Source organism: Alosa alosa, chromosome 7, assembly GCF_017589495.1.
Source record: "Alosa alosa isolate M-15738 ecotype Scorff River chromosome 7, AALO_Geno_1.1, whole genome shotgun sequence".
In the NCBI taxonomy this organism is placed as follows: domain Eukaryota; kingdom Metazoa; phylum Chordata; class Actinopteri; order Clupeiformes; family Clupeidae; genus Alosa; species Alosa alosa.
The window spans coordinates 293,854-310,914 of NC_063195.1; the positions used below are offsets into that span (position 1 = coordinate 293,854).

Sequence of the window (17,061 nt, forward strand, 5' to 3'; positions counted from 1 at the left end):
TAACAAACCATAGCAGTCCACAGGATAGGGCGGAACCAGAACCAAATGGGATAGAACCATAGCAGTCCACAGGATAGGGCGGAACCAGAACCAAATGGGATAGAACCATAGCAGTCCACAGGTTGGGGAAGAACCAATTGGGATAGAACTGTGGCAGTCCACAGGATAGGGCAGAACCAAATGGGATAGAACCGTAGCAGTCCACAGGATAGGGCGGAACCAAATGGTATAGAACTGTGGCAGTCCAGAGAAATGTCAAAGGTCACCATTTATCCATTCTTATAGAACACGTGGAAGCTTGTTCAAGTTACAAGAACTCCAGAAACAATCAGCAGCAAGGTCATCAAACATGCTGCGATGTCATCAGAATGCTGACGAGGTCTTTCTCTTCCATAGAACTAGAGAGAGAGAGAGAGATGAGTTAGGCTCAATGTCATCAGAATGCTGAGAGAGAGAGTGAGAGAGAGAGCTGATGAGTTAGGCTCAATGTCATCCAGAATGCTGACCAAGTGATTGGTTAATTGTTTGAGATATGTGTTGGTTAATTGTTTGAGATATGTGCCAAGTGATTGGTTAATTGTTTGAGATATGTGTTGGTTAATTGTTTGAGAAGTCCAGTCCCTCAGGGTCAGAGTCTCATAAAGGTAGAAGCATCTGTTAATGAAGTCATGAGGTCAGACCTTCCATATCCCGGTTCAGAAGGTCAGAGTCTGGGACTGGAGGATTCTGGGTAGGATTTGTCCAACATGGCATCCAGTTGAATGTGCTAGCACACAGAGAGAGATGGAAGCTAATTCAAGCTACAAGAACAGAAACGAAACTCAATCAGGTTACTGGAACTCCTGCCTGGTGACAGGAAGTCCAGTCCCTCAGGGTCAGAGTAGGGTCTCATAAAGGTAGAAGCCATCTGTTAATGAAGTCATGAGGTCAGACCTCTCCATATCCCGGGTTCAGAAGGTCAGAGTTCAGACTGAGGATTCTGGGTAGGATTTAGTCCAACATGGCATCCAGCTGGTCAGCAAGGTCATCAAACATGCTGCCGATGTCATCCAGAATGCTGACCGAGGTCTTCTCTTCCGCAGAACTACAGAGAGAGAGAGAGAGAGATGAGTTAGGCTCAATGTCATCCAGAATGCTGAGAGAGAGAGTGAGAGAGAGAGAGCGATGAGTTAGGCTCAATGTCATCCAGAATGCTGACCAAGGTCTCCTCCACAGAAGAAAGAAGAGAGAGAACCTGGTGATTGGTTGATGAGTTGACTTGCTAATAACTTCTGATGGGTTAATAAGTGAATTTGCTATTAAATGGTGATTGATTAATGAGTTAAGTGGTTATTGGTTTATTGTTTGAGTGACTGGATATGGTCCGAGTGATTGGTTAATTTTTTGAGATGTGCCAAGTGATTGGTTAATTGTTTGAGATATGTGTTGGTTAATTGTTTGAGATAGTTGAGTGATTGGTTAATTGTTTGAGATATGTGCCAAGTGATTGGTTAATTGACTGTGTGACTCACTTGTTGTCATGCTTGATCTTCTCCTCCACCACCTGCAGTGCAGCGGCTAGGTTGGTGCTGGTCTCTTCCAGTCTGTGGACGTCTGCAGGGGGAGATTGAGCTCCATGCGGCACAGAGGGAAGTGGCCCAGCTCCTTGCATCCGTGCAGGCCCAGAGGGAGGTGGGGTGGGTGCCGCTGGCTGGTTTACGCCACTGAGCCTCCGTTGGGTAGGGACAGGCCCCGGCCTCACGCTGTTCTCCACGGAAACAGGCTCCACCTCCTCCAACTCTCCTTGAACTTGTTCCTGCCTGGCCACGCCCACTTTCCTCCTCCGGACTCCTCCCCCTCCCCCCTCCATGTGCTCCTGCTCGCTCCTCCTCCTCTCCTCCTCCTCCTCAGCTCCTCCTCTCCTCCTCCTCTCCTCCTCCTCTGCTCTCTGTCTCTCTAGCTCCCTCAGTTTCTTCTCCTCCTCCTTCCTGTGTCTCTCCATCTCCCTCAACTTCCTCTCCTCCTCCTCCCTCTGCTTCTCCACCTCCCGTAGTCTCTGCTGCACCGCCTCCACTCCACCCAGATCCAGCTCCATCTGCTGGGGCAGGTCCACCGACAGGCCAGCGATGGAGGCTCTGGGGGGCTTCACAGGGTGCGGTGTCTGGGGGCTTGGGGTCTGGGCAGGGGATGGAGGAGTGGGGCTGGGCTCCCTGTGCAGGGGATTAGGATTAAGACTAGGATTAAAACTAGGATTGAGACTAGGATTAAGACTAGGATTGGGGTTGCTGGAGTTGTTTATGGCAGCTGGGGGAGGGGTCATAGTTGGAGGGGCGGAGCTTGCATCTCTCTGCAAGACAGGTGAGGCGAGATTGGCATCTCCATGGATACTACCGTCGCTAGCGGTAACAGGTGCAGGAGCAGGGATCTTGGCTCTGGAGGGTTTCGGAGCCACAGGTGGAGGCTCTCTCTTCACATCTGAGAGAGAAACACAAGACACCAGCCGAGCTGTAACTGTAGCTTGACTTAGCTGTGCATGTAAACATGCTAACTGACAAAAAATCAGAATGAGTAATTATAACAGACGAGTAGCTCTGTGGACACACAATATTGTTGGAAAATTGAGATGTGTGAAACACTATTTGACTCAAATGGTAATCAGAAATAATTTGTCATAAAAAAAGACTAAAATGTTTTGACTAAAACTGACTATGACTAAGATACCTTTAGCTTTCTTTTGACTAAAACTAGACTAACAAAAATGATCTTTGAATGACTAAATATGACAAAGACTAAAAAGGACATTTCGTCACAAGACTAAGGGCTGTATTTTGGGCACCAGCGCATGGCGTAAAGTTCGTTTTCCACCCGCGCAAAGTTGAATTCGGTATTTTGCACGTTTATTTTTTAAACATCGCGCCCAGGGGTGTGACAATTAACAACCTAGGGAGGGGCCTGGCGTGTTGTCTAAAAATCGCTATCATACACCACCTAAACCTGGTCAGAAGTCAATGACGAGTTGTTCATATGCTATTTTAAGAGCGCACGTCATATTGGCAGGTGCACGCACCATCCTTCTATCATTCATGAACGCACACCAGCGCACGTCCATGCAAAGCATTACAAATTGCACGATTACAATGGGAAACATAATTAGAATAAAGATATTACGAAATACTGTACATCTCATGATGAGTAGTTGTATTCACCATCATTTGCAAATTGGTAATGACGGTTAAAAGTGATTAGGGGAGAGGCGAGAGACACGTATGGAGCACAGCTGAAGACGCACTGTCACGAGATATAGGCTAAGCAACTCCTCTGCAGGATAAATGTTGTTTTATTCAGTCATTTGAGCAACATTAGGGTAAGTGTTGCTTTTTCCAGCCTATGTTTTCGGTGGTAACCCATTGTCAGTCAATAGTGAAAGTGCATATAACTGTCTTGTCGTTGACTGACTCCTTGGTGAAGTTAGTTTCACTTTGCCAATGAGTTCAAATAATAGACAAATGCAAATGCGTGAAGGCTATGCTAGGTTTTAGTAAAGCATGGTTTAAGAATAACTATTCCATAATGGTCTCATAAGCAGCCTCCTTCAAATGCGCCCGTTGAATGCCAAAATACCGATGCATTTATTTGACATATCGCGCTTTGCACCGTCATTCTCATTGGTTTGAAATTATGTTACGCCCCAAACACACCCATATGACTGATTAAAAAACCTAGGAACACCTTGTTGCGCCATGCGCTCCACTTTTGATAACGAAACCCCTCCCAATGTGAACTGGACATCCTACTAAATTTGAATAGACTTTTGACGAGTGACGATGCACTTTAGAATGTCATGATAGGGCCCTAAGACTAAATTAAAAATAGGTGACAAAATTAACACTAGCTGGGATTTGACTATAGACAGTAAAAGATTTGACTGGACCACTGTCATGATATTTGTAGACCAGTGTTTCTCAAAGTGTGGTCCGGGGACTACTAGTGGTCCGCAAGCTATCACAAGTGGTCTACGAGCAGACGTGGTAAAATAAAAATATAGATGAGTTGTTTGCAATATTGAACCAACTTGTATGTAAAAACAGTTCTGCAACACTCTATGTAAGATATGCCAGTTTAAATCATATGAATACTCTGACACAATAAGCAAAGTGCAAAGACAATAACTAAGGTGGTTCAGTGAGTAGGCCTATTGTGTAGACTAATATACTGTTGAAGTAGGTCTAATCTTTTTTTTTATTTTTTAGCTAGGGTTAGTTAAGTGGTCCTTCGTCTGAAAAAGTTTGAGAAACACTGTCCTAGACCCAATTATTAATATTTTACTCCGCCACGCTAGATGGGGATATGCGCCCAAACGCAACAGGGTCATTCCACGTCATTTCAACCAGGGCCCACGCACTTAGGTCTCAAAAAATTCTGAAAAAATTACCAGGTGTACCTATCTTACCCAGGAGACACACTGTAAAATTACTCTTATGTAAGATCAATACTTTCCAAGATACAGCCAGTTTCACAGGGGGAGGGGGGTGTCGATTTTGTTCGGCCTCTTTTTTTTGTCAAAGTTCAAAAGCCCACAGCGCAAGAACTAAACCATGTAGGAGGCTCAAACTTTGCATGCTGGTACATAAATAGGAATAGTATGTAGCAAAATCATCACATTTGGTCTGGATAATCCTGCATGGTCATAGCTGTCCCCTCAAAGTTGATACAAATTTTATTGGAGTTTTTGGCTGGGCTCTGTTTAAGCCTTAAGAAGACATATTTGTACTCAACATAGGCTCTTGATTTATTTTCCTTACTGAGATAAGTAGAAACACTCTCACAAAAAACAATGAACAGAAAATAAATCCCTTCAGTGTCTGAACAGCAGACCTTACAAGTCTAAAAAATCATTTTGGTTCTCATTTTCAGAGCACCCAAACACCTTGTGGGAATATACAAAGATTTTTTAAATATTTTTTTCTTTATTCTCCATGATCCTTTCTTTTTAAAAACACCAATTTGACTTATCTTATGCAAATCTTTCTTTTTCACTTTCCACCCTGAACATGGGCAAAATGCACCATTGACATCAATATGTTTTGTACAGAGCTACCACAGGTTACTCTATACAACCACAGGTGGCAGTGTGGTGACTCTATATAAAACATATTGATGTCAATGGGGCATTTTGCCCATGTTCAGGGTGTAAAATAAAAAAGAAAGATTTGCACTCGGCTATTGACTCCTACGGACTTTCCCCTAAAGATGGGAGCTGCAGCAGCAACATTTTCGGAAAGGTACTGGCTTGATTAAATTCATTCTGGACTCTATCCGACCACATAAAGACCTCGGGATACTTCGGTTTGGCTTTAGGGACCCTCTACTCACTACCACGTAAGTGTAATGTTGTTTGGAAATGTAGAAGAGGTATAAAAATAGCATTTTGTAGCGGCGAAATGACATGCCCGGGTCACTTCCAGGCTAACGAGTTTTGACTAAAAGCGGTAAAATCGAACATCTCAAAACACATCCGAATGACATGATTTTGATGTCAACTCAACGTATGTACTCCCAATCATCCGTAAATTGATCTAAAATGCATTTTACTCCGGATAATTCCTTTAACTCTGGCAGAAATCTCCGGTGTTCTTGTTCCATGTAGTATAGTGTTGCAGCAACAGCACGTAGACTAGCCTACAGGAGCATGAACTCATTCGGAATATTTTGAAAACGTAACAGTTAGATATTCTGTCTTCTCATTTTGTAGATGAAAATGAAGAGAGATTTTATCTTAGTTTTTATTTCATGCAAAACATTTTATTAACAATAATGCATCTTAAGATAGTCTTAGTCAGTGTTTCAGGACATTAGTGCCGTCTCGTCATCGTCTCGTCTTAGTCATGAAAAAAAAAGGTTGTTGACGAACATATTTCCTCTGACGAAATTAACACTAACACACACACCTGTCAATACAGCAGTTAAATGGGCTGTGTGTGTGTGTGTGTGTGTGTGTGTGTGTGTGTGTGTGTGTGTGGAAGCTCTTCACCTCTGATTAACACAACACAGGTGTGTTACCTGGGCTGGTGGGTGTGTCAGGTGCGGTGAGCAGTACCCTCCTGACTAGTGTGTGTGTGTGTGTGTGTGTGTCTCTTACCTGGGCTGGTGGGTGTGAGCAGTACCCTCCTGACCGGTGTGGGGGGGTCGTGGCGAGCCGCAGTGGGGGGTTTTGGGGAGACGGGGTTTTGGGGGTTGGGGCCGAGACATGACCTCTGACCCTGTGCCAGTGTCTGACACGGGGCGCTCTGATACTCGTCCGTGATTGGCTGTTGCTCGGCAGTGCTGCGGGGTTTGGGGCGTCGGCGGACTGTGCTTGTGTCTGATTCGTTTAGCTGTTGAAGTGGGCGGGGCTTCCGCAGGGTTGCCGTGGCGTCCACACGTGACCACTCTTCCTGTGACACGCCTCCTCCTTCCAGGTGACCAATCACAGAGCGGGGGCGTGGCTCTGGGACCTCTCGGATGGTGGGTGGGTGCTGTCCTGTTGCCGTGGCGACCAGGTCCGTAGGTGGCCCGCAGATGGTGCGTCTGCGCTCCTGAAGGTCGTCCAAGGTCACCGCCTCTCGCTGCCGTCTCAGGAACTCTGGGCTGGCCTGCCATCACACACACACACACACATGCAGTCTCTGTGTGTGAACAAGTGCATGTGTGTACGTGTGTTATAGTGTGTACATGTGTGAAAGTGTTTATCAGAGCAGGCCTGCCATCACACACACACACAAACACATGCAGTCTCTGTGTGTGAACAAGTGCATGTGTGTACGTGTGTTATAGTGTGTACATGTGTGAAAGTGTTTATCAGAGCAGGCCTGCCATCACACACACACACAAACACATGCAGTCTCTGTGTGTGAACAAGTCCATGTGTGTACGTGTGTGATAGTGTGTACATGTGTGAAAGTGTTTATCAGAGCAGGCCTGCCATCACACACACACATGCAGTCTCTGTGTGTCAACAAGTCCATGTGTGTGTGATAGCGTGTGTGATAGTGTTTATCGGAGTTATCTGCCATCACACACACACATGCAGTCTCTGTGTGTGAACAAGTCCATGTGTGTACGTGTGTGATAGTGTGTACGTGTGTGAAAGTGTTTATCAGAGCAGGCCTGCCATCACACACACACATGCAGTCTCTGTGTGTGAACAAGTGCATGTGTGTACGTGTGTGATAGTGTGTACGTGTGTGAAAGTGTTTATCAGAGCAGGCCTGCCATCACACACACACACATGCAGTCTCTGTGTGTGAACAAGTCCATGTGTGTGCGTGTGTGATAGTGTGTACATGTGTGAAAGTGTTTATCAGAGCAGGCCTGCCATCACACACACACATGCAGTCTCTGTGTGTCAACAAGTCCATGTGTGTACGTGTGTGATAGTGTTTATCGGAGCAGGCCTGCCATCACACACACACATGCAGTCTCTGTGTGTGAACAAGTGCATGTGTGTACGTGTGTGATAGTGTGTACGGGTGTGAAAGTGTTTATCAGAGCAGGCCTGCCATCACACACACACACACATGCAGTCTCTGTGTGTGAACAAGTGCATGTGTGTACGTGTGTGATAGTGTGTACGGGTGTGAAAGTGTGTATCAGAGCAGGCCTGCCATCACACACACACAAACACATGCAGTGTGTGACCATGTACATCCACGTGTGTGAAAGTGTGTATGTGTATGTCTGTAGGTTGCCCTGCCATCACACACACAAACTTGTAGTCTGTGTGTATGCATGTGTGTGTGTGAGAGAGAGAGAGTGTGTGTGTGTGTGTTTGAGAGAGAGTATGTGTGTGTGTGTGTGTGTGTAACTGCAGGTAGCTCTGTTTCAGTGTGTGTGAGAGAGTGTGAGTGTGCCTGAATGTAAGTATAGTATAAGTATATATACTCTTTTGATCCCGTGAGGGAAATTTGGTCTCTGCATTTAACCCAATCTGTGAATTAATGAAACACACTCAGCACACAGTGAACAGACAGTGAGGTGAAGCACACACTAATCCCGGCGCAGTGAGCTGCCTGCACTAACAGCGGTGCTCGGGGAGCAGTGAGGCCATCCTTAAAAATATTTTTGTTTGCAGTAACAGCCAAAAAAAATTAAAAAATGGGTCGGTAGGTAGGTCAATATTTTTTTTTCAAGATTCAAAGTAAAAAAAAAGTACAATTTTGGTCATGGTGATTACGTGAGGAATGAATTTACACAAATGTGCATATCGTGGGGCGTAACTGACTGGGTCTTCAACCCGTGCCTTCAGGCGCACCATTGCAAACCTCATTCTGATGCAGGTTATATAGACCAGCCTTTCTCAAACTTCTTTGACCTGAGGCCCGGTCATGGCAGACTTTTTTGGGTCATAGGGCTCATCTACATGTACCCAGAAAGAAGGCTACAATAGCTCTTGGCCACGTTATATTGAAATTTGACTATACAATACTCAATGCTATACAGTGTATTATACAGTCTCTGCTCTGTTTCTAAGGAAGTTCCAAAAACAACGTTGTTCTATTAAGTTTCGTTAAATAAATAAATAAATAGCCTTCCAACAGGTTGAAGCGGAGCTTTGATACCAACGTTATCGATTAGTTTCAGTTTCTCTCGCGCGAGACACGCACTGAATGAATGCTCATACCACCACTTAATTGTAGGGCTCCATGTTTAATGACATCGATAGCAGAAACGTTTGTTTTCTTTTTTTCGTCGATCCGCGGTTTCTTGATCAACTGGGCGCAGCAAATTATCAGATGAAGCACCGGGCCTAATTTCACTCCACGACTCCAATTCGGACCAGCAGTCTCCATGTTGCGGACCCATATTTTGAGAAATGCTGAATAGACCACAACCAATTTCAATACTCCGACCACGGTCACCGTTAGACTAGGGGAGGAGGGATGAAAAAGATCTGGCCACAGTTCTTCCAGAACTTCGTGCCAAGTAAAAGCGTTATCAGTTTGTGTGAATGAAACGGCGTAGGCCATAGTGTGACATCGCGTAGGCTAAAACCAATGGTGTAGAGATGACGCCACAGGTTTTTTTTTTTTTTTTTTTTTAAGTGAGCCACGTTTGCATTTAGGCAATTTATATTCACAATACTTGGGCCTACTAAAATAAATATTATTTTATTGCATTTGTATTGGTTGTTTAGAGTAAAAAAAACAATCGGGTCGGTATTAACGCAAAGTTTACAACCGCAAGTCGGTCGGGACTAAAAGGGGAAAAAAAATAAATATTTGGGTCGGTTCTAAATTGACAGGGTCGGTCGGGTTACGGCAAACGAAAATATTTTTAAGGATGGCCTGAGGGGTTAGGTGCCTTGCTCAAGGGCACTTCAGTCGGGGTTCGAACCGGCAACCCTCCGATGTGCTAACAAGTAGGCCACGGCTGCCCAATGTGTGTGTTTATACCTGTGTGAGTCTGTGTTTATATATACCTGTGTGAGTGTGTGTATGTTTATATATACCTGTGTGAGTGTGTGTGTGTGATTATATACCTGTGAGTGTGTGTGTGTGTGTGTGTTTATGTGTACCTGCAGATAGCTGCAGCCTCCTCCAGTGACTCCTCCCCCCAATGGTGATGTCATTTCCAGCATAGCAGCGATGTCTCGGACACTCCCCCCTCCTGCTGATGAGGACAGGCTCGTTTCCATAGCAACCACACCACAGTCACTACGGCGGCGCTCTCTGTAGCTCACGCTGAGAAGCCCCGCCTCCGTCTCTGTCTGATTGGATGCCGAAGTCCCCTCTGCTAGGTTGCTATGGGAGACGGAGGAGCAGGAGCGCTTGGGTGGGGTCGGGGGGCGGGACTTCCTGCGCGGGCGCGTGGTGGTGGCAAAGCCCTGTGATTGGCTGCGGTTGACACCGGCCTGATCGAGAGAGCCCTGTGATTGGCTGCTGCTGCTACGCTTCACTCTCAGGCCAGCAGGGGGAGTCGCGGAGTCCTCGCCCTCCGGCAGGCACAGCTGGGGCACCGCAGGAGTGTGTGTGCGTGTGTGTGACTCGGCTGGAGTGTGTGTGAGTGTGTGTGACTCGGCTGGAGTGTGTGTGTGTGTGTGTGACTCGGCTGGAGTGTGTGTGTGCCTCTGTGCTTGAGTATGTGTGTGTGCGGGGCTTGAGGGAGATGAAGGTGTGTATGCAGGAGGACGTGTGTGTGTGTGCGTGTGTGTGTGGGAGGGGGAGTCTGGTTTGGCTTTGGGTGGGGTGTATGGACGTGTGTGTGTGTGCGTGTGTGTGTGGGAGGGGGAGTCTGGTTTGGCTTTGGGTGGGGTGTATGGAGGTGTGTGTGTAGGTGTGTGTGCAGGGCTTCCATCAGAAGACAGAGGCTTTGTGAGAGGGGGAGGGGCATTTGCCCTCCGTAACCTTGGAGATGGTGAAGTGCTGACCTCATCTTCTACAGACGGCGATGATTTGATTGGCTGTTCAGAACTTGCATCTGATTGGCTCGGTTCTGACCTGGAATCCACCTCCTTATTTGGTTCGACCAATCGCCTTACAGCCAGCATTATTTTCTTCTGGTGTCCTGGAGTGACAGACAGACAGAGTGTCAGACAGACAGACAGAGACAGAGGCAGAAAGATAGAGGCAGACAGACAGACAGATGTCATCACACACACAGACAGACAGACAGATGTCAACAGACAGACAGACAGATGTCACCACACACACAGACAGACAGACAGACAGATGACACCACACAGACAGACAGATGTCACCACACAGACAGATGTCACCACACAGACAGACACATGTCACCACACACACAGACAGACAGACAGATACAGACAGACAGATGTCACCACACAGACAGACAGACAGATGTCACCACACAGACAGACAGATGTCACCACACACACAGACAGACAGACAGATGCCACCACACAGACAGACAGACAGATGTCACCACACACACAGACAGATGTCACCACACAGACAGACAAACAGATGTCACCACACAGACAGACAGACAGATGTCACCACACACACAGACAGACAGACAGATGTCACCACACAGACAGAAAGACAGACAGATGTCACCACACACACAGACAGACAGATGTCACCACACAGACAGACATACAGATGTCACCACACAGACACACAGACAGATGTTACCACACAGACACAGACAGACAGATGTCACCACACAGACAGACAGATGTCACCACACAGACAGACAGACAGACAGATGTCACCACACACACAGACAGACAGACAGACAGATGTCACCACACAGACAGACAGACAGATGTCACCACACACACACAGACACACACCAGACAGACAGACAGACAGATGTCACCACACAGACAGACAGATGTCACCACACACACAGACAGACAGACAGATGTCACCACACACACAGACAGATGTCACAACACAGACAGACAGACAGACAGATGTCACCACACACACAGACAGACAGACAGACAGATGTATCCACACAGACAGACAGACAGATGTCACCACACAGACAGACAAACAGATGTCACCACACAGACAGACAAACAGATGTCACCACACAGACAGACAGACAGACATGTCACCACACACACAGACAGACAGACAGATGTCACCACACAGACAAACAGATGTCACCACACACACAGACAGACAGATGTCACCACACAGACAGACAGACAGATGTCACCACCACACACACAGACAGACAGATGTCACCAGACAGACAGACAGACAGATGTCACCACACAGACAGACAGACAGATGACACCACACAGACAGACAGACAGACAGATGTCACCACACACACAGACAGACAGACAGACAGATGTTACCACACAGACAGACAGATGTCACCACACACACAGACAGATGTCACCACACACACAGACAGATGACACCACACAGACAGACAGACAGATGTCACTACACAGACACACAGACAGATGTCACCACACAGACAGACAAACAGATGTCACCACACAGACAGACAGATGTCACCACACACACAGACAGATGTCACCACACACACAGACAGATGTCACCACACAGCCAGACAGATGTCACCAGACAGACAGACAGATGTCACCACACAGACACACAGACAGATGTCACCACACAGACAGACAGACAGATGTCACCACACAGACAGACAAACAGATGTCACCACACAGACAGACAGACAGACAGACAGATGTCACCACACACACAGACAGACAGACAGATGTCACCACACAGACAGACAGGTGTCACTGGTAGAGTAAGTTTAGCATAGCTATAGCTAACATTAATGCTCACCTAATTTGGTGATGCCGATTTCCTGCAGGTCTTCGATGCTGACGTCTTTGATGAAGTCCATGTTGTCGTAGCCGTTCTGGACTAGAGTCTGATAGTGCTGAGCCAGGCCAATCCCAGAGAGCCACTCCGCCAAGCTGGCCTATAGGAACACACCACGATCACAGTTACCAATAAAGTTTAATCTAATCTAATCTAATCTAATCATCACTGACCAATCACAAGCCCTTATACTGATGACCTGGCTATGACCAATCAATCATTTGGTGTTACCATAGCTATGACCAATCAATCATTTGGTATAATATAGCTATGACTAATGTTGGACTACTTTTTGCACCTTCACCATGACACTCACTCTCTTGAGCACCTTGCCATGCACACATAACTAAAGGACTATGGTTGGACTACTTTTTGCACCTTCACCATGACACTCACTCCCTTTAGGACCTTACCAGTCCCGGCCCTGTCACTACAAGCGTCTTATGCTTGATCACCCTCAAGCACATTGGACTTTCTTAATTTAATTTATATAGTGTGTATCGGCCTTTTCCTATTTTTCAAAGTTCCAAACTAAAGGCTGTGGGTGACGTGGATTCAGCTTCAAGTTTACGCACAAACACAAGTTTCCAAAAAAGATGGTTCGGTTTATTCCAACGAAAAAGTCCAAAGGTTTTCTTTACATGAAGTTCCAACAAAGGTTCTCCATTTCCATTATCCAAAATGCTTGCATTAAGTGTGGTAAAATCTTTGTATCTCGCCAAAACCATGCCACGCCGCCCGACATTACTTTCCAACTAAATTAGAGCAGCGGGCGTGACCTAAAATAGCTGCACCTGTGCCTAGGTGGGCGTATTCAAATCACAGGTCGAAGTGAACTTAACAAAAAACAGAAATGGCCATGACATAGTGTATTTAGTATTTAGTTTTGTTAGTTTTCTTATCTTCTATTGTCTTTATTGTACAGTGGAGTTTAGTTATATGTTTATACTTATACTTATGTTTAACACTTCTGCTGTAAGTGCATGTTGTGTGTGATGTCTGTATGCTACTGAGACCCTTGAATTTCCCCATGGGGATCAATAAAGTATCTATCTATCTAGCTAGCTATGACCAATCAATCATTTGGTGTTAGCATATCTATGGCCAATCAATCATTTGGTGTCAGCATATGTAGGAGCCATATTTGGGTTTTGTGAATTTATCTGTGGAATAAGTCAAGTAGTTTTAGTTTACATTATGACATTATAGGAAATGCGGTTTTAAGTTAACAGAAATTATATAGTTTAATTTAAAAAATGTCATACTTACCTTAATTTTCCTGAGCAGTGTGTTACCTGTATGTACTTACCTGATTACCTGTCAAATGGTAGTAGACACACCCCCTTTCACGTGCCTGTGGTGAAAAGTGGTGGCTTTAATTAGACATTCACAAAGTGTGCAATGGGTTAGATGGCAAGACGGTACAGTTTTCAGACCGCAAACTACCGCTTTAGTTTTTCCTTTGTTTTCATAATTTGTCCATCCAAGAAAGAGAACCGGATTGTTTGAATAAATACAACATCTAATTTACATCAACTCTTCGTGCGTGCTTACTATGGATTGTGTGTCAGGAACCCTTGTCATTAACCTCACATGGCAAGTTTTGTTGGAAACGCCACTTCATTGTCTGAAAACTTCCGAAGACCGACGTCTTTGAAAGAACTAAAGGACCAACTTGTGGATTAACGCCGAACATTGGATACTTACCTCTTGATGGAACGACGCGTTTGGCCTAAACGGACTTTATGAATGGAACGTATCGTAATTGGAGCAAGCCATGAATGAGCGTAACACCACAGGAATTGGATGCTCGGCAGCCAAACGCCGGCAAACCGAGTGAGTAAACGAACTGTGAAAGTGTAAACTATCATTGAATAGACTTGGACAAGTTTATAAGACTTTATTGACGTGCATCGTGAACTGTTGAACATCACCATGTCGAGACGGCAAAAGAGACTGGCAAACTTTTAAAATCTGAAATGGCTTCTCGCCGGGTAAAGCTAGGTGTTTGCACCAGACAAATTAATGAAATTAGATCTTTGCTTGTTGAAAATGGAAATGTTGACCGAGTGGAGAAAAATATGCAAGTGCTACACCAAAGCATTGAGGACTTTAAAAGCATTCATAGATCAGTCCAGTCATTAATAAATCATTAATAATGTGCAAGTGCTACACCAAAGCATTGAGGACTTTAAAAGCATTCATAGATCAGTCCAATCATTAATAAATCATTAATAATATGCAAGTGCTACACCAAAGCATTGAGGACTTTAAAAGCATTCATAGATCAGTCCAATCATTAATAAATCATTAATAATATGCAAGTGCTACACCAAAGCATTGAGGACTTTAAAAGCATTCATAGATCAGTCCAGTCATTAATGACCGCGGAGGAGAGGGAAAGTGATCCTGTTGATTGGTATGAACCGAGAGCACAGAACTTTGACTACTTCGTTAAAGAAGTTGAAATGTAGAAAAATGAACAACACAGACTACAGTTAACTGTTGAACCAAAAGACAGCATTTCTAATGTTTCCAAAATATCTAAAACATCGTCAGTGGCAAGAATTGCTGCAGAATTGCTGCCTGCGCTACACGCACTTCAGATGGAGGAAGCGGCCCTGAAATCTAGAATGGAGCTCATGGAGATACAAGCTCAATTAGCGGAGGCAGATGCAAAGCTGAAGGCTTTAAGTAACAGTGGAGAGCAGGAGGATGCCATGAATGAGTACCTGGAGGCAAGCAAACAACAACCTGCTGAACCAACTCTGACTGAGGCCTCTGCCCTTGAGTTTAGGCCTGTGGCAACTGTGCCCAAAACGCCACTGCAAAGGGCAGTACGACATCTGCACAGCAGCTCCAGGAGCATCAGAACTCCCACCAGCCTACAGCTTGAGTCCAGCCATGACACCGCTGCTGAAATGCTGCACAGACAAAAGGACCTCACAGAATTAATGGTGAGACAACAGAACCTTTCTCTCTTGCCCAAAAGAGATGTACCTGTTTTTAATGGTGATCCTCTGTCTTTTCAACCTTTCATTCTTGCTTTTGAACACTCAATTGAGAACAATACCAGTAATTGCCAAGATAGACTCTATTTTCTTGAGCAGTTTACAGAAGGACAGGCTAAAGACATAGTGAGGAGTTGTATGCATATGGATGCCCGTCGAGGCTATGCTGAAGCAAAACAGCTTTTAAAGAAACATTTTGGAAATGAAATGAAAATTGCTAATGCATACTTAGAGAAGGCTTTTAACTGGACACTAATAAGACCTGATGATGGAGAGGCTCTTCTTGCGTATGCTTTGTACTTAAGAGAATGTCTTAACGCAATGCAAACTCTGGACCATCTTGATGAACTGAATGTAGCATCTAATTTAAAGTTGCTCGTTTCTAAGCTGCCATATAAACTTCATGAACGGTGGCGAAATGTAGTGTATGAACACTCTCAAAGAAACAATACACACATAAGATTCACTCATCTTGTGGAGTTTTTGGAACATCAGTCCAGTGTACTACTCCATCCAGTGTTTGGTGACATTAAAGATCCTCCACCAAGTAAAAGTCCAGTCTTAAAAGCCAAACCTGACACGAAGACACCTAGAAGGGGTAGCAGCTTCGTGACTTCTGTAATGCCAGCTGAATCGCAGGTACAGACACGGCAATTTAACAAACATGTTGAATCTTTGTCTGTATGTAGCTTTTGCTTAGATGGGCATGATATCACTGACTGCAAAAAATTTAAGTTACAGCCACATGAACAGAAAGTGGAACACCTGAAGAGAAATGGACATTGCTTTGGCTGTCTTAAGAAGGGACATCTCAGCAAAGACTGTATTAAGAGAATGATCTGTGAGACATGCAAGTGTAAACATCCCACCTTACTACACATCAACAGTGAGAAAGCGGTGAGAATGCAGACTGCTGTCAACAGTGCACTGATCACAGCTAATCATGCAACAGGGGCCAGACACTGCACACTAGCCATTGTGCCTGTTCAAGTGAAGGCATCCAAGGGCTCCAGGACCATCATGACTTACGCCTTCCTTGACCCAGGCAGCTCAGCCACCTTCTGCACGGATAACATCAGGCACCAGCTCAATGTCAATGGACGCAGAACCGAGGTTGTTCTACAAACAATGGGACAAGAGCAAACGGTGAGGTGCTACGAGCTCACAGGGCTTAAAGTAGGAAACATTGATGGAAGCAGGTTCATTGAACTGCCCAGAGTGTACACACAAGCTAATATCCCTGTGTCAAAAGACAATTTGTTTACACAAAATTACATTAAAAGATGGCCTTACTGTATCTCAGTGGCATAACACTGCAAAGCATTGACGCTGATGTAGAAATGCTGATTGGAATGGATGTGCCAAAGGCAATGGAGCCATGGCAAGTACTTAACAGTCAGAACGATGGACCATATGCAGTCAAGACGCTGCTTGGATGGGTGGTCAATGGCCCACTCAATTCTTGTCCTGCTATGGATAGATGTGGCAAACAGTCAGTCACAGTTAATCGGATTTCTTTGGAGAACATCAAGAATCTGCTCATCAGGCAACACAACAATGATTTTCCTGAAAAGGAATATGAGAAGAAAAAAGAGATGTCTGAGGACGGGAGATTCGTGGATCTAACATCAAGGTCAGTTATGTTTAAAAACGACCACTATCACTTTCCTTTGTCTTTTTGTGATGAAGATGTAACTTTGTCTAACAACCATCTAGTTCCAGCACAGCGCACAGTAGGTGTCTCTAGGAGATTC

The 17,061-nt window shown here is 45.1% G+C and overlaps 1 protein-coding gene across 4 annotated transcripts in view; it reads right to left on the reverse strand.

The window, feature by feature from the left end:
* Window positions 1-822: 822 nt before the first annotated feature.
* si:dkeyp-9d4.3 (caskin-1) overlaps window positions 823-17,061 on the reverse strand; it is a 68,976-nt gene continuing 52,737 nt past the window's right edge. For 3 of the 4 annotated variants that reach the window (XM_048248401.1, XM_048248400.1, XM_048248402.1), the window contains 5 exons: window positions 12,258-12,396; window positions 9,533-10,521; window positions 6,119-6,611; window positions 1,512-2,454; window positions 823-1,084 (listed from right to left, as the gene is read on the reverse strand). In XM_048248401.1, coding sequence (XP_048104358.1) covers window positions 991-1,084; window positions 1,512-2,454; window positions 6,119-6,611; window positions 9,533-10,521; window positions 12,258-12,396 — 2,658 coding nt within the window. In that variant the 3' untranslated portion in view covers window positions 823-990. The remainder of the gene's footprint in view (window positions 1,085-1,511; window positions 2,455-6,118; window positions 6,612-9,532; window positions 10,522-12,257; window positions 12,397-17,061) is intronic. The other variant, XM_048248403.1, reaches the window with a different exon arrangement.